Here is a 26,876-nt window from a genome sequence, read left to right on the forward strand (position 1 = left end):
AAGTTTTGAGGGGGGTAATTTATCCATTTTTATAAAGGTGCTAGAGCCACATTGTATTTTCTATACCGATACAAGATGGGAACCCATCTTTTGATAATGACACACCCTAAAAACACACTTTTGCCCTAATTATTATCATGGATAAAAAGAGATATTCCCCATCATGAGATATATCCAAAACATTTAGGTATATCCAAAATAAGGGATTTGCTAGCGTCCATCGCATAGCGTGTCACGCCCCAAACCCCACCTTGGGCGTAGGACGTGGCAGTGTCGTATACCAGCAAGATAAATCTCACAAGCATACAAGGCTACAAAGCAATAACAGAAATAAACCTGACATTACATAACTAAAATATCAAATTCTCAAATAATGTGGGCCCAACATAGCCAAATCAAATCTCAACTATCCCATGACTCAAAATAAATAAACATAGACATAGTCTTACACATTTATTTACCAATATTCACGATCTGAAACAAAAGCAAATAAGCTAAATAAAATCTCCAAGCTCCTACAGTTCTGAAACTAAGCTTATTCTTCCTCGTTCACTTCACGAGGGTCAAACTCTGAAAAATGTTAATATAATCACAATCAGCTGAAAAGCTTAGTATATAATAACACACTACAAAAGTAGGGTCAAAGCATGCTACATAGAGAGGGTCGATAGGTAAACAAAAATGGCAAAAGCTACACATGAAGTGCCTGATACAAATATGGTATCTGAGAGTAAAGCTTACGAAGTCATATTTCAAAGTATCACATCAAAGAGGGTCTCAATAAGAGAAGTTACAAAGTCTTAAGAGATCACTGAAAGCAATCACAAAGGTACAAAATCACCCAAAGGTCATTGGCATAGCCCAAAAAGCATGTTATTTTACCCAACTGCCCGCAGTTCGAAACTAGTTTCTAAGTTAATATACTTGTCGACAGAGTCAGCGAATAGTACCCACTGACGGGACCCAAAAGCCAACGTATTACCTCCATTGGTGCGGGCCCTTATAGTTCACATATAACCTAAGCCTTCACAAAAGGTGTTCACATATTCAAAAAGGTTCAAAGGTTCATACAAAGTTCTAAAAATTGTTATTCAAGTTGGTTCCACAAGGTTTTTCAAAAATATTTGGGTGCACAATGATAAAAAGGTTCTTATGTCAGAAATGGTCACATATTCAATACGAAATTCATAGGTTGCGAGTGAGTACAAAATTCAATGAATTGTATTTCAATGAAGGATAAGCATGCAAGACCCAAATCAAAGGCTAAAGTTATCAGAGGTTTCATATATTCAAAGAAGTTGTAAATCAAAAGGCATATTATCGAACGACGAATCGTATCACTAATGTAGTACGAAACTATGTACTTTAATATCGAACTACTTTCCTTTTCATAATCACCTACAATCAAGAGTATGAATATTCTCCATGAGAAACATCATTAATTTCAATTTTATCAGGAATATATATCATCCTACTGACACAAGACACCCTTTGGTGCATCTTCGGAAAAGAATCGGTAAACCGGCCTATGGTTCTATTTAGTATTTTGGAATTATCATCATTATAGAGTCATCAAAATTTTTGAAACTATTTTTAACAGAAAGTACTCGTTTCCGACATGTCCGTAGAGTACAAGAGCTTCGAAAACGGACAAGAAACGAAGAAGTTACGAATTTTTGAAGTTTCACAATTTCTTTGCGATAATTCCAAATTCGTCCCCGATTTTACCAAAACTTCTACGGACTAAACTTTCTCGTTTAAGCTCCGATTCGCGCGTGGTCGGAACAGTTGGATTCGTATCGAGGAGAGGAATCCAAGTAATCAAATTTCACGCTAGAATCAACACATATAATTATTGTAGAAATAATCTAAACTTTTTGGTTCGACCCTTCAAGACACACTTTTCTAAAAACTAAAACAATCCGATCTTGGGTTCGTTGGGGATTCCATAACAAAGCGAATCCTAAGGAACCCGAGATCAGTCGTAAGGAACATCTTAAACAAAATCAACCTTCGCTTTCATCTTCTTCATTTTTTAAGATCACAGAATTCTTATTTTAGGGTTTTTAATATCATAAATCAATAAAGAACATGGTTCTTACCTTGACCTTCGATTTCCGATTCCAAAATTCGATCTCCTCTTTCTTTCTCAACAGAATCCTCTCATAGGGCTGTAGAAAACGGTTTAGGGTTTCTTAATGGCTGTAGAATTCTCCTAAGATGTGTATTTATAGGCTTTCTGAAAGAAGCCTTAATTTTAGTCTAATTCTTATGGACAAAATTGCCCTTCATTTTAGAGAGGAACAAATTTTTGAAAGGGGATAACTTGGGTATTTACATAGCGTCCATCATAGATGGTCTGTTGCATATCAGACCAGCCACATAGGCTCACTTTACAGTAGCTTTTGTCTTCATTCATGAGGTGGCTCAACTAAGATGTAACAGACAATCTGCGATGGATACTATGCTATGGACGCTAGCAAATCCCCCAAAATAATATCGACAGGACTGGAACTTTTCCCTTTGGAAAGAAAGATCGGAATCTTTGAATGTTTTGAAAGGGGTCTTTATCAATTTTTATAAAGGGGCTCGAGCCACATTATATTTTCGATACAGACACAAGATGGGAACCCATCTTTTGATTATGACACACCCTAAAAACACACTTTTGCCCGAATTATCACCATGGATAAAAAGAAATATATTCCCCTTCATGAGATATACCCAAAAGCTTTAGATATATCCATAACAATATTCACAAGACTGGAACATTTTCCTTCGGAAAGAAAGACGAGAACCTTGGAAAGTTTTGAGGGAGGCACGTTATCCATTCTTATAAAGGGGGCTTGAGCCACATTGTAGTTTCACAAAAATAAGGCATTAGAGTTTGTGAGTCATTACTCTCTTGTACACCAAAAGCCTCTTTCTCTTTGATTTGTATTAGTATTTGATCAAAAACTTCGATTTCTTTTTTGGATAGAGCCCATGGCAGAATATGGCAAGGTGAAGAGAGACGCGTTCGATCGACTTGAGGATTACATCTCCTCTCGAAAAGGAAGGCCTGCAGTTGTAGTCCATGGCGAAGCAGTGGCACAATCTCCCCAACCTGGTGATGGAAATCATGTGGCTGCGAAAATCAGTTACACGATTTCTACCCCCAAGAGCGCAGTTTACGAGTATCCTCCTGACCGAGCTATGACGCGAGGTTTTCTATTTTCCAAATTTGTATGAAGTATGAAGCTTTTCTTCATCAAAAGTAGATCTACACTTGTACAGTGTTATATGTATGACGGTAAGTAAAAGGTAGGCTTCTTTGGCTTGTAATACTTATCATAGTAATAACCCTTTGTTTGATGCAAATACAGATTAAGCTTGGCGTTATTTAATCATTTATACTTCAACACACCCCAAGTAGCCTAATGAATGTTAGAGAGTTGATCCTAAGCCTCTATAGATCGGAGGGTTAGGATCAACCTATGGAAATAATTTTTGGGGCACAACCTATTTAGGCCGTGGCCCATCTAATGGACGGTTTGGATCATCCTATGGTGAGGGCCATACCGTACTTTTAATAAAGTGAGGAGTGCCCTCATCAAAATACAGTAGTGCTGATAACATTTCCCAAAGGAAATTGGATCAAGACAGGGTGATATTTCATTATGCAGTCAGTTATTGCAATGTTTAAAAACTTGGCTGATTCGATCCACACCCAGTTTTGTCTCCAGCAAGTCGATAAAAAAGTTGAAAAGTTTCAGCTGAATTAATGAAACATCACCTTGTTCAATAGAACTTTGTTCTGATTGATAGACTTGCTGAGCTAACTCACTGGTCCATGTCCAAAATTTAGGGCAGATCTATTGGGATAGATCTTTTATGCAATCCCCTTATTTATAGAAAATCAACTATTAGTGTTATACATATAACAGAACTCTAATCAGTTTTATTGATCTAATCTAGATAAATTTAATTAACTATTAATCTTGATATAGTTAAATTTAGAGCTACACTATTGGAGTTTAATTGATCTAATTTAGATAAGTTTAATTAACTATTAATCTTAATGTAGTTAAATTTAGGGCTACACTAAAACATCCAATGAACTCTAGGTCGTTGTTTCACAACTTATGGAGAGTTCAGGTTGCAGACGTCTAAACTCTATTTCTAGCATTGCTAAATCTACTCTCGCTACGAGCTTTATTTTGGTCCATCTTGGCCATATTTTATCTATATTCTTAAAAATTATTCCTTTAAACTAACAATTGGACACTCCATTTGATTGAAGAGGTCCCAAAAGCGAAGGAAAGAACAAATTTATTTGAGATTGAATTTTATTAAATGTAGGCTACGACATACCATTACTTATTTAAAGGATGAAATTTCAAAAAGGTAAAAAGAGTCCTATGTTTGTAAAAAAGAAATTGTTGTGGGTTCCACGCAAAAAAAGCAAAAGATCCCACATCAGAAAACATAGGAGATGTGGCTGGGATTATAACGACTTGGGCACCCTCAGCCTAAACACTAGCTTTTAAGGGAGAGTTCTAGACCTAGTGTATTCTAGAGGATGGAGAAAATCCCTTGGGGAAGATCTCAATAACCCGGTGTATGTTCTAGGATGGTGAAATTTCCTCGAGGAAGATCACATAATTCCCACATTGGAAAACTTAGGAGCTGTGGATAGGCTTATATGTACCTAAGCACCCTCCACTTAACAGCTAGCTTTTAAGCATGACTTCTACCCATGTCCCAACAGAAATATAACTTAGTAATAAGACAACAATTAAGCAGAAAATCACTTTTACGATCAATAGTAGAAGGCATCCTTTGGTCCTACAAGGGGCATACTAGGCATGAGATCAAGACAATTGATCTCGTAGAAAATCATGAGGCGACCCACACGGTACTGGTCCTATCTAAGACAAACATACAATATACAAAATAATGATTCCTAAAATAAATGGTTTATCTTTACTAGTTGGAACCCAAAACAAGGCTTGATCGAGGCTTCATGAATCAAGCCACACGGTACTAGTGAAAATCATGAGGAGATCCACACGGTACTTGTGAATTTTGCAAATCGGGTCATGCCATCAATTTTTGGCCAAAATACACATGCTAGATTTCTTTTACTCATAAAATCACCAAAATGTCATTATATGAATGAATTTTGCAAATTTCACAGCTGAGTGAATTTTACCTTCTAAAAGACCAAAATACACATGATAGTGATATATGAATCAAAGGTGTGGGAATATTATTTCTATATATGCTAGCATTCTTGGCCCCGTGCTATGCATAGTTGTTATTTAGTTGTAAAAATAACGGGCCCACCCCATCGAAACATGAGGTGTAAAATGATGGACCCCACCCTATACTTGGGCTCAGGTGGAAATCGGGCCCACCTACCTCATCAAACAATGAGGCAAAATGGTGGGGGCCACCAGATGCGTGGGCCAGTTTGAGTTGAGTTGGTGGAGCTCACACTATCAAAACATATCAATGAGCATTTTGGTCTCTTTTACAACTCTTGTTTTAATGGTATAAGGCCCACTATTTTCCACATGGGTCAGGAATGCTATTGCTAGTAATCTTATATGCAAATGGTTTTGAAGTCAAATTCGATTACTAAATTAAAAGAGAATGAAAGGAATGATTTGTGTTTTATGTGTGGGTGCAGTCTCTGAGATTCATTGGGAACAACAACGGAAAGATCCAGAACATAAATTTCCAAAACAGCAAGTCCTTCCATTTGGTTATCAACAACTGCGTAGCAGTGGATATCTCTGGTGTCCATGTCACAGCTCCTGAGGATAGCCCTAACACTGATGGCATCCATATCAGTGGCTCCTCCCACGTCCACGTTACAAATTGTCAAATTAGTGGGGGTGACGATTGTGTCTCCATCGGAGATAGCACCACTGATATCTCCATCGAGGGTGTCACCTGCGGACCAGGCCACGGCATCAGGTAATGTCAACCCTAACAAACTAGTTGAACTATTTGAAATAGTAAAAGAAAGTGAATTTGTTAATAAAATGATAATGAAACAACTTTAACTTTACCTCAATTATATTCAACTGATTGGTTTAACAAATATTATGACATTGAATAGAATTTGATGATAAATTTCTGCAATCTTTCGCAGTGTGGGCAGCCTCGGCAAGTATGCGAGGGAGACGGGTGTGACAGGTGTACACGTAAAGAATTGCGTCCTTACCGGAACCACCAATGGTGTTAGGATCAAAACATGGAACGGATCACCTGCGCTTAAAGCTTCTAATTTTACCTTCGAAGATATCACCATGAACAAAGTCTCTTTCCCTATCATCATCGCCAAAGCTACCTGCGGGAGTAAGGTAACTAGAACATGTTGGTATACATAGATGAAATCAAAATTAAGATTCGAAATGAAATGAAGGAGAGTAGAAGGTGTTGTGGATTTTCTAAATTTTTTGCTTCTCTTTCTGTTGCAGCCTTCAGCAGTGCAGATCAGTGACATCATTTACCAAAACATCAAAGGCACTTCTTTCACTACGCTTGCAGTGAATTTGATTTGCAGCTCAGGAGATCCTTGCCAAGGTGTTCAACTAAATAACATCGATTTAACGTACCAGGACGCGGGCCAAAAGGTCGCCTCTATGTGCCAAAACGTTAAGCCCACCGTTAACGAAGGTGCAGAATCCACCTTCAATAATAACATTGTTTTTATTTCTACAATGTTGCGATTGAATTTATAATTGCGATCTGAATCATTGATAATTGAAGAGAAATAGTTGTTCAGCTAGTGAAGTGAAAGTGCTTCTAGTTTCGTGTTTGAAGTGTATATGTTTGAATCTTTGTTGTTTGAATGGTAATGGGATCTCAATGATTTCTAAACATGGGATGTGGGAAATCGATCATGCAAAGCACTTGCCAAATATTGGTACCATACCCACCACACTAACTAAGTCTTGGAGCATAATCTCTATTGAATTTTTTAATGAATTAGCCACTCCAAGATCCCATTCAATCTTAAATTGAGCTACATTTTAAACGCTTTAAACATGTTTTTTGGGCCAACTTCCAATTTTACCCCACCATATTTTGTAAATGACAAAATTCTAAACTCATTTTCTTGTGTTTCCATTTTTTTTACTACGTTTTTTTGAACCAGTACCGGTATTAAACTCGAATTTTTGCCGTCCCATTTTTTTTTGGCGAATCACGTTTTGCTAACTATGAGCCCACCTTCCCATGTTAATCGATCACCACCCCATGCCTTCCATCTTATGCCTTGTATATGACCACCTTTCTTTATCCAAGATTCAACCTTAGCCCTTATTTTAACCAACCACCCTTTCAAGTTTTTGTTAACCGATTAACCCAAAGATAACCCACTTCTTGATCCATTCCTTAACCCCTTCAGCCTAACCGTAACTACCACCAAGAAACCTTCTTGAGTCCTTTTAACCAACCCCAAGAAACCTTCTTGAGTCCTTTTAACCAACCCCAAGAAAGCCTTCCCTTTAGTCAACCAAGAACCCAAGAACTTCCAACACCCTTCCACCTTACTTTAACCTATACTGGAAAGATTTTTAGTAGTTTTAGATACCCTTTCTAATCCTTTCAAATATGCTTTTCCAATTATTTAAGACCACCCCTTAATCTTAAGCATCAGCTACCCCATTCATTATTCAAAATCAAAGCTTCCGCTATCCGCTATCCGCTATCCTGAATTAAAGAAGACAAGAAGATCGAGAAATTGCTAATGAAATCAAGAACCATGGGTGGAGGTTAAGAAAGGGTAGTTAATTGAGTAACAATTAAGCATCTTGCTTGATTAAAGAATCAAGAAGGAATGGGTTTCCAAACCAGAAGTGCTAACTAAAATTAAAAATTATTGGGTTCTGATGTAACAGAGGGATGTCTTAGAAGGAGATGGGGTAAATCGTTGAGAACAAATTACTTGGGAAGGTGTAGGGTTACTAGCTCTAAATTACTAGCTCTGCACTCCTGCACATACTGACTTGAGTGTCGAAGGGCCTGTCCGGAGCAACGACTCCGGGTTAGTCTTCAGACCTCGTGTGCTCTTGTGCAGGACTCTGCTCCTTCACTTCGGTTCCTCGGGTCCTTCAGCTCAGCTCTTACATCACTGCCGTATCTGTTACCGATTTTTGGCCTAACAGATTGGCGCCATCCGTGGGACCCCCCCAACTTACATTACATAGCAACAATTCATATTTATTTGGCTAGAAGCATACTTCTAGGCCAGAATGAAGATTAAAAGGATACTCTGTACTATTGCAACAAATACCAGCTCTTTCTCCCGGTTTCGCTAATATATTCAAATTCCCAAAAACTAAAAGATTCAAGCAATCTTCCATTGGAACAATAGGCCACCCAAAGAGCAAAAATTTTAGCAACACCTCACCTTACCGGCTCATCTATGCCTCACACTTCTCCAATTCGTCCAAGATATGCTGGATTAGAAAGTCCGGCATTTCGATGAGAAGTTTCTCTGAAACCCGCTCCAAACAACTAGAGATTCTTCTGTCAACGATCCTCTCTTCCACTTAACAGATACCTACCACCTTGTTAGCTTCTCAATTTAGCCCTATAGTATGGAGATGGTTTGTTAGGAACACCCTATCTATATTCGATCATATAGAATGAATGGGTTGGATGAGTCAAACACTAGCTCAACTTGAGCTCGAGCTCAGAAACCTTGGCAGGAGAAACTTCCAGATGAACTCTCCGTCCACTCGCTGTCGGAGTGCCTCCACCACTTTTACCTCAAGATTGCCCGAAATCAACCTAATTTTGAATGTCACTGATTTCGAATATCACTATTTATGAAGTGTTTTCTCCATTCACAATCTAAGGATTACCAAGATAAGGGTCCGAGTTTTCAATCACATCATAAGAGATATGTAGTGTTTTCTCGAAAAGACGGTGCTTTAATTGTTAATGCATGTGTTGAAAAACATATAAAAGCCAAAATTGATTACTCTAAAACATATTCACAAAATATAATTTCTAAAATATTATAATAGCATCTTAAGTAAGAATTTACCTTTATTTTTCCTATATCACCTGTTCCATTGATATATTAATTGTAAAATACTTGCTTCATCTTCACTCTTGGCACATATGACTTCATTGGTTTATGGCCATGTGTACCTATAAGTTGCGACATTGAAAACATTACAATATTGTGAGCTTCCTAGTTAAGGTTATTGTTTTGAAAAATAAAATAAAATCATGCAAACAACCATCCCAAATAGAATAGACAATCTACTACATAAACCAGAAAGAGATAGGGAAAGAGGTGTATGGATAAACAAAGAATTAATCGATAATCCACAAAAATTATTTTTTAAATAGTAGTCCGTATAGAATAAATGATTGACGTAAAGCAAAAGGTAAAAGAGGGGCAAGTAGAAATAAAGATAATCAATATAAACCATCATACAAAGACAAGGCATAGAATAGATAATAAGCAGAAACCAGAAAACGAGAGACACTTAGAGAGATCTGTGGAAACAAAATTAACATGTACCACTGATAAAGACCAAGCCATATAGAATAGATAATAAGCAGAAACCAGAAAGCGAGAGACACGAGAGGGATTTGTTGAAACAAAACTATCACGTATCACTGATAAACCATGAAGCAAGAGTCACATGAAGCCCTTCGGCATAAAGTCACGGGTATGCTCCCTATTGACGAGTGTTCGAATCTCGCCTCCGGCTTATCTGATACACGTGGTGTGTGTGTCGTTGCGTGTATCCGTAGGGACTAGTCCTACTCCCGAAGGGGGTGGGGACATCCTACGTCATCAAAAAAAAAAAAAAAAAGTCACATGAAGAGATAAGTTGAAGAAAAAAAAGAATAGATTTCCTTAAATTCAAGATTTTCTACTATACAGAAGTCACGTTTAATAATAATACAAACCCGGTTGATGAAAAGTGTCAACATCACAGAAAATAGATAAGAATGCAAAACCTCAACGCCATGTTTGGATTGCAAGAAAAACCTTTCTTATGGAAAAGTTTATCCTGTGATTTTTTTTTTTCATTTTGAGATCTAGAGAAATTATACAATTGATGCCCCCTAGTAAATATTGAACAGGGTTGGTTCAAGCTATCTACTTAAAGTGAATTGTAATTTTTAGGACTCTTTATATGCCCTAACTAATGCAAGTTGATTAGCCTTAAGCTAATGCAGGTGGGCCCTACATCCTATGTGTATCTAGGCTGTGCAACCTAATGAAAACTATGGGCTGACTATATGCTTCCTAGTCTAGCGATCGGTTCGACTAAATGTCTAACCGATCGACTCGACGCCTCCTAACTCTAGAGACACTCACACGACAGGACACACAATATCAATACAAATCAGGACAGACTCCTAACTCTAGGGGAAGAACTTTTTGATAAGGTTTTGAAGAATTTTTATATTTTTGGGAAGGTTTGAAATGTTTATTTTTAAAGGTTTGGCTGAACTTGGGATGTGGATCCCAAGCTGCACTACGTACCTCGTGAAAGAGGATCAAGCCAACGTAGTTCGGAATAAAATTTCCTAACTACTCTGAAAGACTCAAGATTTTTAAAAATTTTGGTTTTTGCAATGTTTTTGAATTTTCAAGTGTTTTTGTAATGTTTTTGTTGTTTTGACACAAGAGGATAAAATCCTATCATCATAAGGGCAGGACTGACTCCTGATATCCCGCAAAGGTTGGACAGCATCCTATGCTTTGCGGGGAAATGAACAGAATAACAACTTTGCAAGGGTTGAACATCATCATATACCTTGCAGGAGTGGATAAAAATCACATGATTTGATGAGAGGTTGGAAAAAAAATCCTAACCCCTAAGATGATAGGACAGACTCCTGAAAGATTGACTCTCTAACTAAAGACAGACTCTCTAGCTAAAGATTGACTCATATACAAAATGACCGACTCCTAGTGCACAACCCTAAGAGGGGAGTGCCAATGAGACTAGGCTAGTCTCCTAAAAGAAGAAGAGATAAGAAGGGTGCTAGTGAGACTAAGCAAGTCTCCATTGCCCTTTCAAAGACGAGATAGGTATGACTTTTAACAGACCAAGTCTGTCTTCAACTAAGAAAGGAGTTTCTAATGATGAGGCTAAGCAAGCCTCCTACGCGTGACTCATTAATGAGACAAAGCCTGTCTCTTAAAGAGTATGACTCTATGCTGAGACATAGCTCGTCTCCCTAAAGGGTTTGAATTTTACCACATGAGACATAGCTTGTCTCCTAAGAGGTTGGCTCCAGCTAGCGCCATCATTGCCTTTGCAATGAGAGAGACCTAAGGTTTAAGGAATGTACATCTAAAAGACTTGGGCAAGTCTTTTAAATGAGAGAGGAGAGTGCTACTTGGACTGAGCAAATCCTCTAATGATGGGGGCTTGGGCTAGCGCCTTCATCGCCCTTTCATAATGAGAAATGGCAAGGGTTCAAAGGGTGTTTAAAGAGCTAAGAAACCTCTATCTAAAGAAAGAGAAAGAAAAAAAAAGGTACTACCGTGACAAGGTATGTTCCTCTAAATATGGGCTTGGGCTAGCGCCTTCATCGCCCTGTGAAGAAAACAAGTTTCTAGACAATCTTTCTAACCCTATGAACAATAGACCAACTCCTAAACTCATATAATGGCACTAAGAGAATGAAATCTCTTAACCTGCTAAACATTAAGACAAAAAAATGAATGGGATTACTACTAGAAGCATTCTATCATCACCTAGGCATATGAGGAGAAGGGATACATTCGCGGATAAAACCATAGAACTTACATTATGCATTGTCTTTAAAGATAAAGAACAAGATCTGCCACTTATTTATTTTAATAACAGCCTTAACTGTTGGACTAGGATAAACTATGAGAATTTTAGTCTTGTATACAAGAGAACCACAATTATCCCTCGAGATACATTTAATAAGGTAACCAAGTCTAACATTAGCCTGCCTATATAATCATAAAGCAAAATTCCACTCAGTCATCATCAATTTTCCTTTTAAAAAAAAAAATTATGTTACAACATATCAGACATAAATCCATCATGTTTTCTTTAAAATTATTCACTCAATAATCTCCTCTACTACAAAATATTTCAGACATGAATTCAGACATTTTAGCTGAAAGCTACAATACGTAAATAATAACAATGATGATTCACAATAAAATTTTATTATCCATAACACTACTACTATCCTGAAGTAACTTAGTGATCTATCCATGACAATTCCCATCATTTCCCCCTATTTTTTTAAAACTTGGATTCCCATTATTTGACACTATGAACATCACAAACCCACCTTGTCAAATGATCTAACCCTTTTATTTGTTATCCCCTCAATGTATTCCCAAAAGAAAAGTCTTCTCTATAAGATAGCAAGATATTGGGCATATCCCAACCACGTCAAGAATACATATCCAAATGACCTTAATAAGACCAGAACTAGGAGTTTACCCCTCCTCTGTCTTTACTCAAGCTCAAATTAAACTTGGAAAATTGACCCTACTACCTACAAAGGCAGCAGCTACATGCTTTAGTTAACCATCAAAACAAAAAAATGTGACTATAACTAATACCCTTTTTAATGAACAGAAATGCACAATCAAACATATAAGAAATGATCACAACATGCATGTCTTGTGATTTCTTATCATCCCTCCCTGTATTTTAACAAGCTTTTGAACATATCCCTCTTAATAAGCAATATCTTTATTAGTTCATAGGCTGCTTCTACCAACCCCGCCAGACCCAAGAGATCAATCCTACATCCTTAGTGTTCAACCTTCGATGAAAACCCATTTCTACCCATTTGATCAAAGTATTTCTTCCTCTCTATCACTAGCCCTCCATTGCTTCATGCACACAACACTGCCAAGAAGGTCACTTCATTTTTTTTAAATGTAAAGAACCGCTAAAACATTATCACAGTTCCCAAAAACTCTCATAAATCCATTAAAAAGAAAAAAAACACAAGCCAAAGTAGTACAAGCATCAAAGCATAAGTGTACCAATATCACTTTTCACTAGGAATAAAAGGGGGCTGAACCTTCTTTGCCTTTACAACTAAAAAAGAAAAACAGATTTTGGCATCGGACAGATGATGGGTGCTGTGGAAATAGTATTGCCTCAAGCATACTCCGAGGACCACACTAGAAACCCGTACTCTTTACTGGGCAACTACAACAGTTATTACTCTTAAAAGAACAAAAGTTGGGAAGTCAATTAAGATAATAGAGACAGGTACACTGGCTGTAACAATCAAAACCGGACAGTGTTTAAACAAGGCTACTGACATAAGGACCCCCTTTTTTTTTAGGAGTTGCACAAAATCACTTCAAGATTCATCATAAACACAAACATTTGGGCTTACTACAACATCCATAACCACCTAAGGAATCGATTGATGTTGAGAAGACAAGCACATATTATGCAACCACCTAACATGATTGAGTTGATATCATTTCTAAAAATATACAACTTAAAAAAAAAAACAAGTTCAAGGTCTGCAACAATCATATCATTTTCATGACGAATCTCACAAATTAGTCTACACTACATGTCTTTGCTATACTTTAGATAGTGATTTCAAATCCATAGAAATTTCAAACTAAATCATATAAAACTCAGATCTACAAAAATTTAACGACAAACCATGTAACAAAATCATGTAAACTTACCTCTCTGATGCAATCAATTCCCCTTCCTTGATCTGATTATCAATGAGTATGCTTTTCTATTCAATTTTCTTTGTTCCAACCTTCATTCTTTTTAATTCCAAAATCTGAAGTGCTAGATCTGAACAGAGTGAAAAACTCCTTGCCAATATCGAAGATCTCAGATGCCGATCGATCTATAGATGCACTCTCTCTTCCTTATCAATTGAAAAATCAATAGATCCCTATAATAACTGACCGGAGCTTTGCCGGAGTATTGCCGGATCCTAGCCGGAGAAGAAGGGAAAGCAAAGTTAGGGTTTCAACTTAGAGATTTTCTGTACTCTCTCCCTCTCTTTTTCCTTCTGCTCTATTTCTCTCTTTGATCTCTCTCTACAAATATCTCAATCTCTCACTCCCTCTCACAAATCTCTGCATAGATCTTGGATTTAGAGGGTTTGAAGATGTTTGACTAGATCTAATAGGGAAAAGAGATAAGGTTGAGGAGAAAATGGATTGAAGAAGGTGATGGTGGTGGAGGATGACGGTCGGATCTCCGGCGAGATCGTCGGGGAAGGAAATCAAAAACCTCTCTCTCTCTCTCTCTCTCTCTCTCTCTCTCTCTCTCTCTCTCTCTCTCTCTCTCTCTCCAGATCCTCCTTCATTTTTTTTTTTTTATAAGAAAAAGATGGGGCTGATATCGGCACTACCCCCTTTGATTGGCGCGCGGTTTTGCGCAATTTTTGATGAGCGCGCGACACAATCGTGTCCCATTCGGATAAAAAATCGCACCATTCCAGAATAAATTCTCCCCCCTCTCAGGATAAACACACACCCCTTTTATGTTTTACACTACGGTCCTCTCTCGGATCGTTCGCTATGCAAACGTGCTCGGATTTTGACGAAATTTTATGGGGACCTAGCTAGGACCCTAAACTACCTTGGGGCGAAATTTGGGGTCCTAAAGCATTGGTTTGGTTAGGTTTTGCTCAAACATGGGAGGTTTAGGGTACGGTCAAAATGGGGTGTCTACATCAGGTTAGAGAGGGCTGGTGAGAGATTTGTGAGGACAGTCACATACTCTCCACACACACTGCATATTTGCCTCTCACGCTAGGTAAGCAAATATTTTGAATAACCGCAGGAGAAACAAGAAAACAATGCAAAACAAGAGAAGAAAAAAAAAACCAAAAGCATCAAGCATTCATCAACATATTCATAAGAAAATCGTAGTAATGAAGCTTACCTTCAACAAAAGAAGAGCAAACTATCATAACCTCTCTCCCAATAACAACCAAATGGAAACCATAGTAGCAAGAAAAGGAGAAAGAGAGAGACGGATTAGGACTTTTTTTTTTCAACAGAGGTTTTGGTAGGGTTAGGGTTTAGATCGCCGCCTAGGAGAAATTTCAGAAAAGTGAAAAGGGTAAAGTTAAAAAGAGAAGATGAGATTTGCGCTGGGTTAAAAAGACTTTATATCTACTGGAGCTGTTAAGGATTATTATAGGAGCAATGATAAATTCGCACCCCCCATGAGGATAATTCGCACAAAGCTAAAAACGATAGTCTGCCGCATCAATTCAAGTAACTGGGGTGCGAATTATTCTACCGGGGGTGCGAATTTATCACAACCCTTATTATAGTTGCCAAAAAAGCTATAAGGAAAAGACAAGCTGGGTATGTACCATTATAAAAGAATGCTCGTCCTGCTTTAATAATTATTTTTGCGGGTCACGAGTCACGGCTCACGAGAATCCCGTGTGCTTTTACTAACTATTTCTGTGGGTCACGAGAATCCCGTGTGTACTTGTGACTTGTGAGGCGTGAGATGTGGGACCCACATCCACAATAGAGAGCAGCTACATGACAAATTGGACCTTGGTTTCAATGTCTGATGGCTCAAAAAATGAACTTAATTCTTTTCCAGCATCTGGAAATGTATGGGATATCTGTATGATTTTAGAGTTCTCAAAATGATTTAATAGCATTAACAGCCTCTCCAAATATGGTGTGCTGACTAATAGATTGATCTTGACATCCAAAACAAATTGTCAAAAAATGGACCGGTCATATAGATCAGGATGAGATAGCAACAGCAATGACTCAATATACTCTCTTTGCCTCAAAGTAGACACGAAGCTTGACAGAGAATCTGAAGATGATGGAAGGGGCTAACAGAAGATGGGAGATATGGAGAGACAGACACATACAAATTGAACGTGTGTAGAGGTTACAGGATTGGAGCTATCTCACATTTGAATAAACATGAGGGCAGTCCTGAGTAGAGGCCAACGAAGATGAGGATGTTGTACGTTCAACAAGAGATAAACAAAGATAGTTGTATAAATAATCTGAAGGAAAACCAATGTATTTGGAATATTACTAAACCCAGCATGCTATTGGATTTGACAGAGGTATAGCAGATTCTTGCAGATGTGCAGCTATGTTGGTGGTTCTAAACTGTGGCCTAGTAGCAATCCCCCAAAAAAAAAAAAAAAACACTAGGCTTAACATAAATGCCAAAAGAAGTATCTGAAGAGTGGTAGTACGACTAATAAGGTATTATGTTTGACTCTTGAATTACTTTAGGTGACCACAGCCTAAAATAATTCAAGGGTCAAACAGAATGCATTAGTAATCATAATAATACCCTTCAGATACTTCTTTCAGCATTTATGTGAAGCCTTTTATTGACATGGGGGCTTGGTCGATTCAATCATTGCCTCAGACTATATATAAAGAAATGCCAATATGTCCATTTTAACAAATAATGAGTTTTCGAACATCGGCATTAACAATCATTTTAAAAAAACATTGGCATTAACGAACACTTAGATAGCTACTATATAAGTTTACAGCTCAACTCCCATTCAAATTTTCAAGTGATTTTTCTTAATCAAGTAAAAGCAGGTTTTATTCAGAAACAGAAAATGTTCACTCCTTTGACCTCATGGGGCACAAAAAGTGCCCATAGAGGAACAGGTGGCCGTCCATGTTATATCTTAACTAAGCCATAGATAATGAATAAAAAGAAAGAGGCAAAAAAGCAACATAAGGCAATATTAGCTAGGGTAAGCAGTTAATAATGTAGGTGTTCATCATAAAAGGAACACGAGCAACGGATCTTTGGCGGTCCAACTTTGAGAAAATCACAATTAACCATATAGATTGAAATTGAAACAGTAAAGGGAACATACCGAAAGCCGAATATCGTTTTGCTATCACTAGAAGGATTTCATTCCGGTATTTTGCGACAACAAAGCTGCACTTCATATCGCGAAAGCCGAATATCATTTTGCTATCACTGGAAGGATTCCATTCCGGTATTTCTCCTCACTCCACAACAGACGGTGATGGGGACCGACTTCCTCTCTCTTTTTGCCGTGGATTGCCAAGAGAAGGATGTAGAAATTGTTGTGTGCAAGTAGGGACCGGATGAGAGAATAAATAGACATTTATGGGAAGAAACACAACTCCTCATCACGCTGGTTCCCTCCCCAAAAGTCTCTTACATTTGCACCCCTTCTTTTATGGCTTTTCACTTAATGCCTTTTCACAAAACCAACTAACAAAATGATCTAGGCCGTTGATCTTGCACATGCCACATCCACCGTTAGGATAATTTCCTAACATTCTCCCACTTAGCCAGCAAGATCTTTGAGCCAAACATAAGGATCATATCTTTAAGTTAGTTAGATAATAAACACAACATTTCGTTCAGCAAAAACTACTAACAATAAACCATGTAACCATTGGGTCACCAACTCTACTCAATAGCCTACCCCACGATTATATCATTAGTAATACTTACCAACATGAATGTAAACACATACATACATAAGATGTAAATATGGTCCAAAACAGTCTACAAACATTCTACCTCTTACTCACAATCCATTTACGTAATGTGCACAAAATGGAGCGGTAGAAAATAATATATATCAGAATCATAAAATAAAATGTGATCACAACAGTGTTTCTAAATACCTAATGCAGACTCCCACTGTCATAGGCTATCAAAAGTGTCAACCAACCTTATGCGCGCTACATGCTCTCTTAAGAGCTTTGGTGACAAGCCCTCAGTCAAAGGATCCGCCAACATAAGTGCGGTGCTTATGTAATCTTCAGATACACACTGATTCTGAACTTCCTCACGACAATATGTCAATACATTGACCCCATTACTTGATTTGTCGTTCTTGGAATTGTAAAACCGCAGCGGAATTATCACAATACATTCTCAGTAACTTGTCAACTATCAACAAGATAAAACCCTGAGACAAAATTCCGCGACTTCAAGGCATAGTACAAGGCCTTGAAGTACACAATAAACTCCGTACCCAAGGTGGAAGCAACTGAGTGTCAATTAGTCGGAATTAGATTAACCAATCACACTAGGATTATCTCATTTAGTTTATGTGAGCATTAAACCTTTAGTCCCTTACAGACAATATATAACCTTTTGGCAAATTTCCAATGATCCATACATAAATAACATTGGTACTTTCTAAATTTGCCCACCAAATAGGTTATACACAGATAGGTGCAGATTTAAACATTCAATAGACCCCAATTGCGGAACTATCAGAGAACCTCTTTATCTGCTCCTATAATGAATCAATCCTGGGACCTTGGAACTGACTGAATATATCACGCTTAACTATAGGAACACTACAAATGGAGTAATTTATCCATGTTCAATACGTAGGACTTTATCAAGATAGGCTTTCTGCAATCTCAACAATCCTCGAGTCCCAACTAGGTGAATCTAAACTCCTATTATGTAAAATGCTTCACCTTAATTCTTTTGTATGAATATCATTGAACATGGCTAAGTACTACTAGCAAGTAGTATACCATCAACACATAACATGAGGAAAATAATATTACTCCTCTGACCTTAAGATATATCCATTATCCTGTGACAATCCTTAAAACTTAACATAGAGAGTACTTGATGAAACTTTGCGTACAATTGTTGGGAAGTCCGCTCTAAACCTTAAGCAGAATCTCTAAGTCTACAGACTATGTGCCTCTTTCCTTAGCCTCAAGGATTGTTCGGTAGTCGTCACCACCAAAACATCTATAATGTGGTTGTTAACTTATATGTATCTTTTAATGTTCCAATGAGCATTGGTACCACTTTCTCTTGGATCACTAGTACCGGTACTACAATCTGGTTCTCCTTAAAGGTGATTTTACTAAAGAAACTACACTCTCACTAAGGTCACCATCCTTTAGAAGTCTTGGCACATTTAATCCCGACAATATACGTACAATGGGTCAATCAACAGAACCTAAAACCCTTAAATACTTTAAGATAATCTATGAAATTGCAACTTATGGTCATAGAGCTTAATCACTATATTCGTGGGTTATAAACTTTTGCCTCATATAAACAACCCAAAGTTGCATGTTTCCCAATTTCAGCTTCCTTATGACCCATAAATCTTAAAGGGTCTTAGGCACAACCTTACTTGGATCACAAAATACATGGGTGTTTTAAGAGTTTTAACCCAAAATCTTAGGCAACAGAGAGTTGCATAAATGACCCTTATTGTTTTGATCATTTATGTCAAGTTAATTCTCGACTCTTACCTTATAGATCACAAACAAAGATAGGGCCTCCTACTTCTGATTAGAGAGACACATTTAAATATGGCTAGAAAATTTAACCAAAAGGGTAACACCTTCCGCCACCAACTGTCAGAGTCCAAAGATCCAAGATGTCATTGTGAATGACCTTTAGTAGATCAATATTCTTTGTGACACCCTAAACCGATTAATCTCTGTATATTTCTCCTTCAATGTACCCCGTATCATTGTTTAAATCGGTAAAATTAAGTGAATCTAGAATTCTTCTTTTACCCAACTATCCTCAGATATGTGGTTAAAAAACTTAAGCCACTGATTGGATAAATTCTTGTTTAGGCGATTTCATTTATTTCTAACAATACCGATTATCTCATTCTAATGCAAGGTGGGCCAAGTCTGGCCTTGAGAGAAGTGCAATCCAAGTCAATAAGGATTGCCCTGAAGAGAACTAAAATCACTAAATGGGAAATGAAAAACTAGAGAGAATCCATTATGCTTCCAGACCTTGATTCATAGCCAAAGGAATCAAGTTATTCTGGAATAAGGTTTCTAGTTCATATGAAACCAAATTTTCAGAAAAGAGTGGCGAGTAATAATGGATTCAACAGCCACCTTTATTCTATTTCCCGATATAATGGTATACTCTCCTCTACTAAGCACCTAACTCGCACCAAGACCTCACATAGAATTTTAAATGTGAATAGTAATGCCTTAATCTATTCACAAATCTTTTACCGAAGTACTTACGAAATAGAAATCATAATATACAAAGATATGGTATTAATTCCAGGTCATATCGAACTTAATGGATCCATACTTTATGTGTCATTTATTATTCAAGATAATGACACTTGATACCAAGTTCACTCTCTTTAATTGATAATGCTAAGACTAGTCTATATCTTCAGGACTCTAATGTTGCCATTTAAAATAACCAAGAGGTGTGTCAAAGTGAGCACAACCAAGGTTCTGAATCTAAACCCTTTCAAAGTGTGCTCAAAACTACAACTTTGGTGAACATACTTTAAGGTTATCAAAACACATGCTAATGGTATTTGCAAGAGCTTCCAATGATCCTCTAAAATATTCACTGACTACATTCAAGAACTCCTTTGCATTTTCGAGTCTTAAAAACATCTCGAATTGAATAAAAAAATGGAGGTCTACCATTACTACTAGAGTGATACTAACATTGAACTATCACTATTCATAAGCATATTTTAAATGTGGGTTTAGTGAGCCTGTCATTCAATGATACATAGTCTAGCCTTTTGTAGTCTTGAATTATGCAGATCTATTCCATCACTTGCTAAGGTTTCTGACCCATTAAATTACTTAACATAATCGGTATCTAGAAAAGACAATAAGATACCAACAACTTCAATGTCACAGACACAGACTTGCAGTTCCAAACATGCTCACTTCTTATAACACCTATTCAGTCCACAAATGGAGTTTAATTACCTCAATCCATGATTTTAATCAATCCAACTGAAAAGAATGACTAAAATGTATAAAATCATGATGATACATAAGTAGGGCTGCAACTCGAGCCGGGTTTTACCCGACCCGCATCGACCCGACCCGAAAATAACCTGGGTCGGGTTCAGGTTTCATGGGTTTCGGGTCGAGCCGGGTTTAGCATTCAAAAGCCCGCATGAATCTCGGGTCGAGCCGGGTTTGAAGGGGCCCGACCCGACCCGACCCGAGTTACATAAGTTATAGTATGTACATTTTTTCTATTGTTAGTTACAAGTTAAAAGTGAAAACCCATGCACCCACTGTTATTGTATGTGAGTGTAATTTCTGCTTCTATAAGTTGAGTTGATTCAAGCATTTGATTCAGCATTGTTTGATTGTAATTACAACATTGTTTGATTACGGCATTGCTTGATTCAAGTGTAATGTGAGTGTAATTACATCATTGTTTGATTCAAGTGTAATGTGAGTATAATTTCTACTTCTATGAGTTGAGTTGCCTTGCCAAACAAGAATTTTCCTTAAAAAATTGCGTCAACGTGAAAAAACCCGACCCGACCCGACCCGACCCGAGATTTATCATGGGTAGGGCCGGGTTTGGGAATCGTGGGTTTTCTGAAAAAAAACCCGACCCGACCCGACCCAAGATATTTCTCGGGTAGGGTTGGGTTCTCCAAAACCCGACCCGCCCGACCCGAGTTGCAGCCCTATACATAAGTGTGCTTCTAATTAGATACCATATTTGCCATTGTGGGCAGTCCGTTGGGCCGTGCCATGATGTAGAATTGGTTTCTACTTTAGAAAACACAATACCATGATTATGAAGAAACACCGGTGTATCACCGTGGGTCGTCCGTTAGGCCGTGCCACGGCACACAATTGGTTCTCACATACAATACTCAGTCAATCTATCTTAAGGAAAAATTAGTTAGATTGCCCAGAATCACAAAAAAAACACAAAAATGTGACCCCGACGAAACATTAGACATGTCATTGTGGGTCGTCCGTTGGGTCGTGCCACAACACAAACGATTTTCAATTCAGGAAATCACAATATTGTGATTCTGGCGAGACACCAGGCATGTCACTGTGGGCCGTCCGTTGGGCCGTGCCATAGCACACAATTGGCTCTCCCATGAGACCAACTAGGGCCAGATAACCCTATACTTGAGGCGCACATCACCGTTGGGCAGAAGCATAACCCAAACCAGGTTACCCAGGTCTAGCCCTCTCACACCGCCTATTTGTGCAAAACAACAGTCATCCGTTGGGCTAAGTGTTGCTCTTGGATAAATAGTCGCAATTGAAAGTGGTTCATAATCCATAAATGTGTCATTGTATGCGACACTGTTCTTAAAATTAACCACTTAACCTTAAGCGATTTTGTTTTCCAGTCAAAATCACAGTTCTTTGTTCATTCATTTAGTGACCAATCATAACAAGATATAGTTCAATTTCAACTAAAAATAATGAACAACGTAATAAACTTGTGTATACAAAACCAACTTTCAAGTTTCATGATCAAACATAATTCAATGTTTTAGGTTTTGAAAATACACACTATCAGTTTATTATAACCATAAGCTTGGGTTTTAAGCATATCTGGTATGAACTAATGTGCATTCAAGTTAAAAGTTTAGTCCCATATATGATTTCAACTAATCATTTTAACCCTTATGTTATTTGCAAAACATAAAGCATATAAACAACATATAGGGGTTCTTAAGTTAAGAATTAGAAACCAAAGGTGTTCATTGACTGAGTTTTAATCATTAAACATCAAAACTTTACATAACTGGGTCTCCATGGCATTTAGTTAATTCTTTAAGAGTTTGAATTCAAAATTAAACTCAAGGCCCACTTTAAAAAACCCAAAAGTTATAAAATTACACTGAAATTTTAAAATCCAGCCTCCGAACACCAAAACAGACCTTGGAAACGGGTTCAGAATGATCTGAAACCATAGGAATGGTCTAACCCAAGTCCAAAACCCCAAAAGATTTGACTTAAAATCAAACTTACAAAATCAAAAGTCTTGATTTTACACTGTAACTATATCATACAGTGCTTAGATACCAAAAATGACCTCAAAAATAGGTCCAGAACGGTCTGTAACCTTAGGAACCAATCCAATCCGAGCCCAAAACTCCAAAACTTTTGACTCAAAACCAAATTTATAAAGTCAAAAGTGTTAAAATTACACTATAAGTGTATTATACAGTGCTCAAATGGCAAAATGGATAGCAAAAATGGCTTCAAAGGGTTGCACAAAACGTTCGGAACCAGTTTTACTTTGGCTAAAACCCTAAAATATTTGACTCAAAAACCAACTTGAAAAATCAAAAGTTTTTGAATTTACACTATACCTATATGATACAGATACCAAATGCCAAAACTGACCAAAAAAATGGATTCAGAAGGGTGCAAAACCTCCAGAACCGCTATAATCTGGCCAAAAATCTCACAAAAATGGGCCAAACCGACTCAAACACATATTTGAGCCGTTTGGGCCTATGGGCCGGTTCAGGTCAGGTTGGGCCAAGCGGTATGGTGGGCTTAGAGGGTCTACTGGGCCCTTTTTAATTGAAAAACCCGTCGCGGATCCTTGATGGGCCCACGCGGCCCGGTTCGGCCCGCCAAGCCCGACACTATTCATCATCTTCTTCATTAAAATAGTGAAAATTTCAGCAAAATCCGAAAAAACACTCAAAGTTCGATTTATTATTGCGGCTTCGTTTGAAGTCCGATTGAGGTTAACAATACGCCGTTGGACTCGTCTCTCGACGAACTTCGTAACCACGCCGGAAAAACTCTGGTCGGACAAGTCGGTCGCCGGCGGCACCACACTGTTTTCCGGCGAGGCCCAAAACTTCCTCAAAAGTTAAAATTTTCATCTTTAAATCGCCGCCAAACGCAATCCAGACATCGGATCGACGAACCGTTTGTTGCGTTGGATTCGTGGGAACACAAGTAACGTTTCAGTGCCATTTAATCATCGATCCAACTCCAGAATTGATGGCGGCACTCAAAATACAAGTTTTCACAAACCCTATTTTAATCACTTTTAATGCGATTTTCTCGCCGGAACCGTGGCTTTGATACCACATGTAAGTGTTCATCATAAAAGGAACACGAGCAACGGATCTTTGGCGGTCCAACTTTGAGAAAATCACAATTAACCATATAGATTGAAATTGAAACAGTAAAGGGAACATACCGAAAGCCGAATATCGTTTTGCTATCACTAGAAGGATTCCATTCCGGTATTCTGCGACAACAAAGCTACACTTCATATCGCGAAAGCCGAATATCGTTTTGCTGATTCCATTCCGATATTTCTCCTCACTCCACAACAGACGGTGATGGGGACCGACTTCCTCTCTCTTTTTGCCGTGGATTGCCAAGAGAAGGATGTAGAAGTTGTTGTGTGCAAGTAGGGACCGGATGAGAGAATAAATAGACATTTATGGGAAGAAACACAACTCCTCATCACGCTGGTTCCCTCCCCAAAAGTCTCTTACATTTACACCCCTTCTCTTATGGCTTTTCACTTAATGCCTTTTCACAAAACCAACTAACAAAATGATCTAGGCCGTTGATCTTGCACATGCCACATCCACCGTTAGGATAATTTCCTAACAAATAAAGCCCAGTACCAGATATTGCTTCAACCTCGTCAAGTTTGACTATATGCACTCCACCCTTAAATCCATTTTGGAAGGTTCCCAAGCCTCGCCCACCAGCAAGAATTTGGCTCTTAACAACCAACTGCACCACCAGTCATAAACTCAAGATGTACTTAAATGTTGGATGACTTACTCGATGTTGAGTGCTAGCCAAGTTGACTCTAAAAGTATGAACACTTACAAAAGAATTCAGAACAGAACACTTGATTAAAAAAAACTACGAACAATAAACAATGGGACACGATATCAGCACTGGCATCTTTTGATATTTCCGCGGAAGCTGCTTGTCATTTTGCATTTAAAGAGCTGTCAAAATGTTTTTACAGTTCCCAAAAAGCTCTTCTTCTTTTTTTGAATGATTCCCAAAAAGCTCTTACAAGCCCTTTAAATACTAAAGGACAAGAAGCTTCCACGGAAATATTAAAACATTGCAGTGCTGATATCATTTCCCTAAACAATAATAAGCTACAAAAACTAAATCCAAATATAATGCTTTAATTGTGCAAGTACACAACACAATATTATCTGTATCCAAAGTATAGTAAATGGAACGCTATAACCTACAATTAGGTCAAATGCAATCTCAGCTTGCAATCAACAGGTACTAATCAAAGACAATTAATAAAGCATCCCTCCATACCCTACATTCAAATACAAATACAAACATTTACCTCCTGCTCCTTGGGGAAAACATCTTGGATAGCCTTTTTCATCTCTTCAATGGAAGAAACGGCAACACCCTTCGAAACATTTACCCCATATTTGCCCACTAACTCAGCACCCTGTTTGCAAGACAATTTTGCATCATTACTAGTTTTTCAATGATAACAAAACTTGAAAATTTTATACAATCATAGTAAAAAGTATGCAATAATTTGCATGAACACTAGGATTTCAATGATAACAAAAGTAGAATTTTTTATAGAAACATACTAAAGAGTATGAGATAACTGCAGAAATATTCCTTAAAAATGAAAAAAAATGAGTGAAAAATGAGAGAGAGAGAGAGAGAGAGAGAGAGAGATGAAAACTTTATACGAATGATATAAAAAAATGCAACGAATGATACATAGGGTTTGGAAACATGGATTTATATTCCAGGATGGTAAAATCCTGAATTTTACAAGCCAAAGCCTTGATTTTATAAGCTACAACCTAGATTTTATAATTCAGGATTGTAAAATCCAATCCAGGTTTAAACTTATAAAATCAAGGTTTTAGAATGTAAAATCCAGGATTTTACAATAGTAGATTATAATTTCCATCCAAATGGCCTCATAAAGAAGAAAAAAATAGTGGCAAAGAGAAAAATGATAGAAATAAAGAATCAGTGAAGGAAAGTTGAGATCGGAATAGATCAGAACAAATTGCAGAATAACGCATAAACAACAAGGAGATTAAAAAAGATGAGATCATGACCTGATATTCATGGATATTGAGACGCCGAATCTGCTGTTGTTGCCATTTTCTGGCGATTGAGAAAGTCCGAGAAATAAGCTGGTTAATCAATCCTCTCGCCATTAAAACAAAATCTAGATCTAGGATCGAATCGAAACCCTAGAAATAAGCCTATAGAGAAACCCTAGAAAAAGGAAAATACGAACTCGAAAAGGGGAAAGACGAGATCGAGATGAGAAAGAAAGAAACCCTAGGAAATCCTTTAATCAGAGGAGGATGGTTATTTTCAAAACCCTAATATGCTTATTTTGTTACTCGACTTTTCTCCTCCAACTTTAAAAAAAGGGCAATGATAAATTCGCACCCCTTTACAATAATTCGCGCCCCTCTTAAACGTCAAAAGGAGTTAAAGTCTGTCACAATTTACGTTTAAGAGGGGGCCAATTATCCTACAGAGGGTTTGAGTTTATTATCACCCTTAAAAATCTAAATAAATGCAAAAAAAAGTGGAAAAACTTCTACGTGCGTGTTTTGCGTACCGTTTAAAACACCGTTTGGCATTTGAAACACCGTTTTGAGGCCAAACGACCGTTTGGGAGTGTTTGGGTGTGCAGCCGCCGTTTGAAACACCATTTTGAAGCCTCAAAACGGCGTTTTGCAAACGGAGGGGGGAGGTCCGTTTGCAAAACGCCGTTTTGAATGGAGTTTTTGGGCTGTGGGTTTTTACATGTTTGCCCTCACCAAAACCCATTTTTACATATATGCGTGCGACTTTATGCGTTACGTCAAATACCAAAAAAGTGAGGGTGTTAATATCATTTTTGGGGACACAAATTTGTTAAATTGTTAATATTTAATTCAAAACAAGGGGCTGCTGATATCATTATATGATCTCTTACTTTTGATTTTTTAAAGACAAAAGAATTAAAAGAAACCCTAGTTTCTTACTTTTTTCATCTACTTTGCAAAGTTGCAAACCCACTCGTCCGCCTCACTGCCTCAACGCCTCCACTCGTTCGTCAAATCCGGCAAATCCGGCCGTTAAGAAGAAG

General features: G+C 37.7%; 2 protein-coding genes across 5 annotated transcripts; one reads left to right on the forward strand and one right to left on the reverse strand.

Annotated features, from left to right (window-relative positions):
- Positions 1–2,729: 2,729 nt before the first annotated feature.
- LOC143890107 (exopolygalacturonase-like) lies at positions 2,730–6,786 on the forward strand. 2 transcript variants are annotated; one of them, XM_077394665.1, is made up of 5 exons: positions 2,730–2,889; positions 2,981–3,292; positions 5,675–5,964; positions 6,143–6,353; positions 6,471–6,786. In XM_077394665.1, the coding sequence occupies exons 2-5, from the start codon at positions 3,287–3,289 to the stop codon at positions 6,732–6,734; spliced, it is 771 nt and encodes a 256-aa protein (XP_077250780.1). In that variant the 5' UTR covers positions 2,730–2,889; positions 2,981–3,286; the 3' UTR covers positions 6,735–6,786. The 2 variants fall into 2 exon arrangements, with proteins under 2 accessions (XP_077250780.1, XP_077250779.1); XM_077394664.1 differs by having other exon boundaries at positions 2,730–3,292.
- Positions 5,628–26,159, reverse strand: LOC143890108 (succinate--CoA ligase [ADP-forming] subunit beta, mitochondrial-like). Of its 3 annotated transcripts, XR_013255118.1 has the most exons (6): positions 25,846–26,158; positions 25,098–25,208; positions 9,050–9,156; positions 6,609–6,682; positions 6,060–6,340; positions 5,628–5,940 (listed from the first exon to the last, which is right to left on the reverse strand). XR_013255118.1 is itself a non-coding variant. In XM_077394666.1 (3 exons), exons 1-3 carry the CDS (start codon positions 25,945–25,947, stop codon positions 24,278–24,280), a joined length of 444 nt encoding a protein of 147 aa, XP_077250781.1. In that variant the 5' UTR covers positions 25,948–26,159; the 3' UTR covers positions 23,947–24,277. The 3 variants fall into 3 exon arrangements, 1 of the variants encoding a protein (XP_077250781.1); XR_013255117.1 differs by lacking the exon at positions 6,609–6,682 and having other exon boundaries at positions 25,846–26,157; XM_077394666.1 differs by lacking the exons at positions 5,628–5,940; positions 6,060–6,340; positions 6,609–6,682; positions 9,050–9,156 and adding an exon at positions 23,947–24,508 and having other exon boundaries at positions 25,846–26,159.
- Positions 26,160–26,876: the final 717 nt, after the last annotated feature.

The sequence above is a fragment of the Tasmannia lanceolata genome, unplaced genomic scaffold, assembly GCF_043159265.1.
Source record: "Tasmannia lanceolata isolate RefF3 unplaced genomic scaffold, GAP_Taslan_0.1 ptg000013l, whole genome shotgun sequence".
In the NCBI taxonomy this organism is placed as follows: Eukaryota; Viridiplantae; Streptophyta; class Magnoliopsida; order Canellales; family Winteraceae; genus Tasmannia; species Tasmannia lanceolata.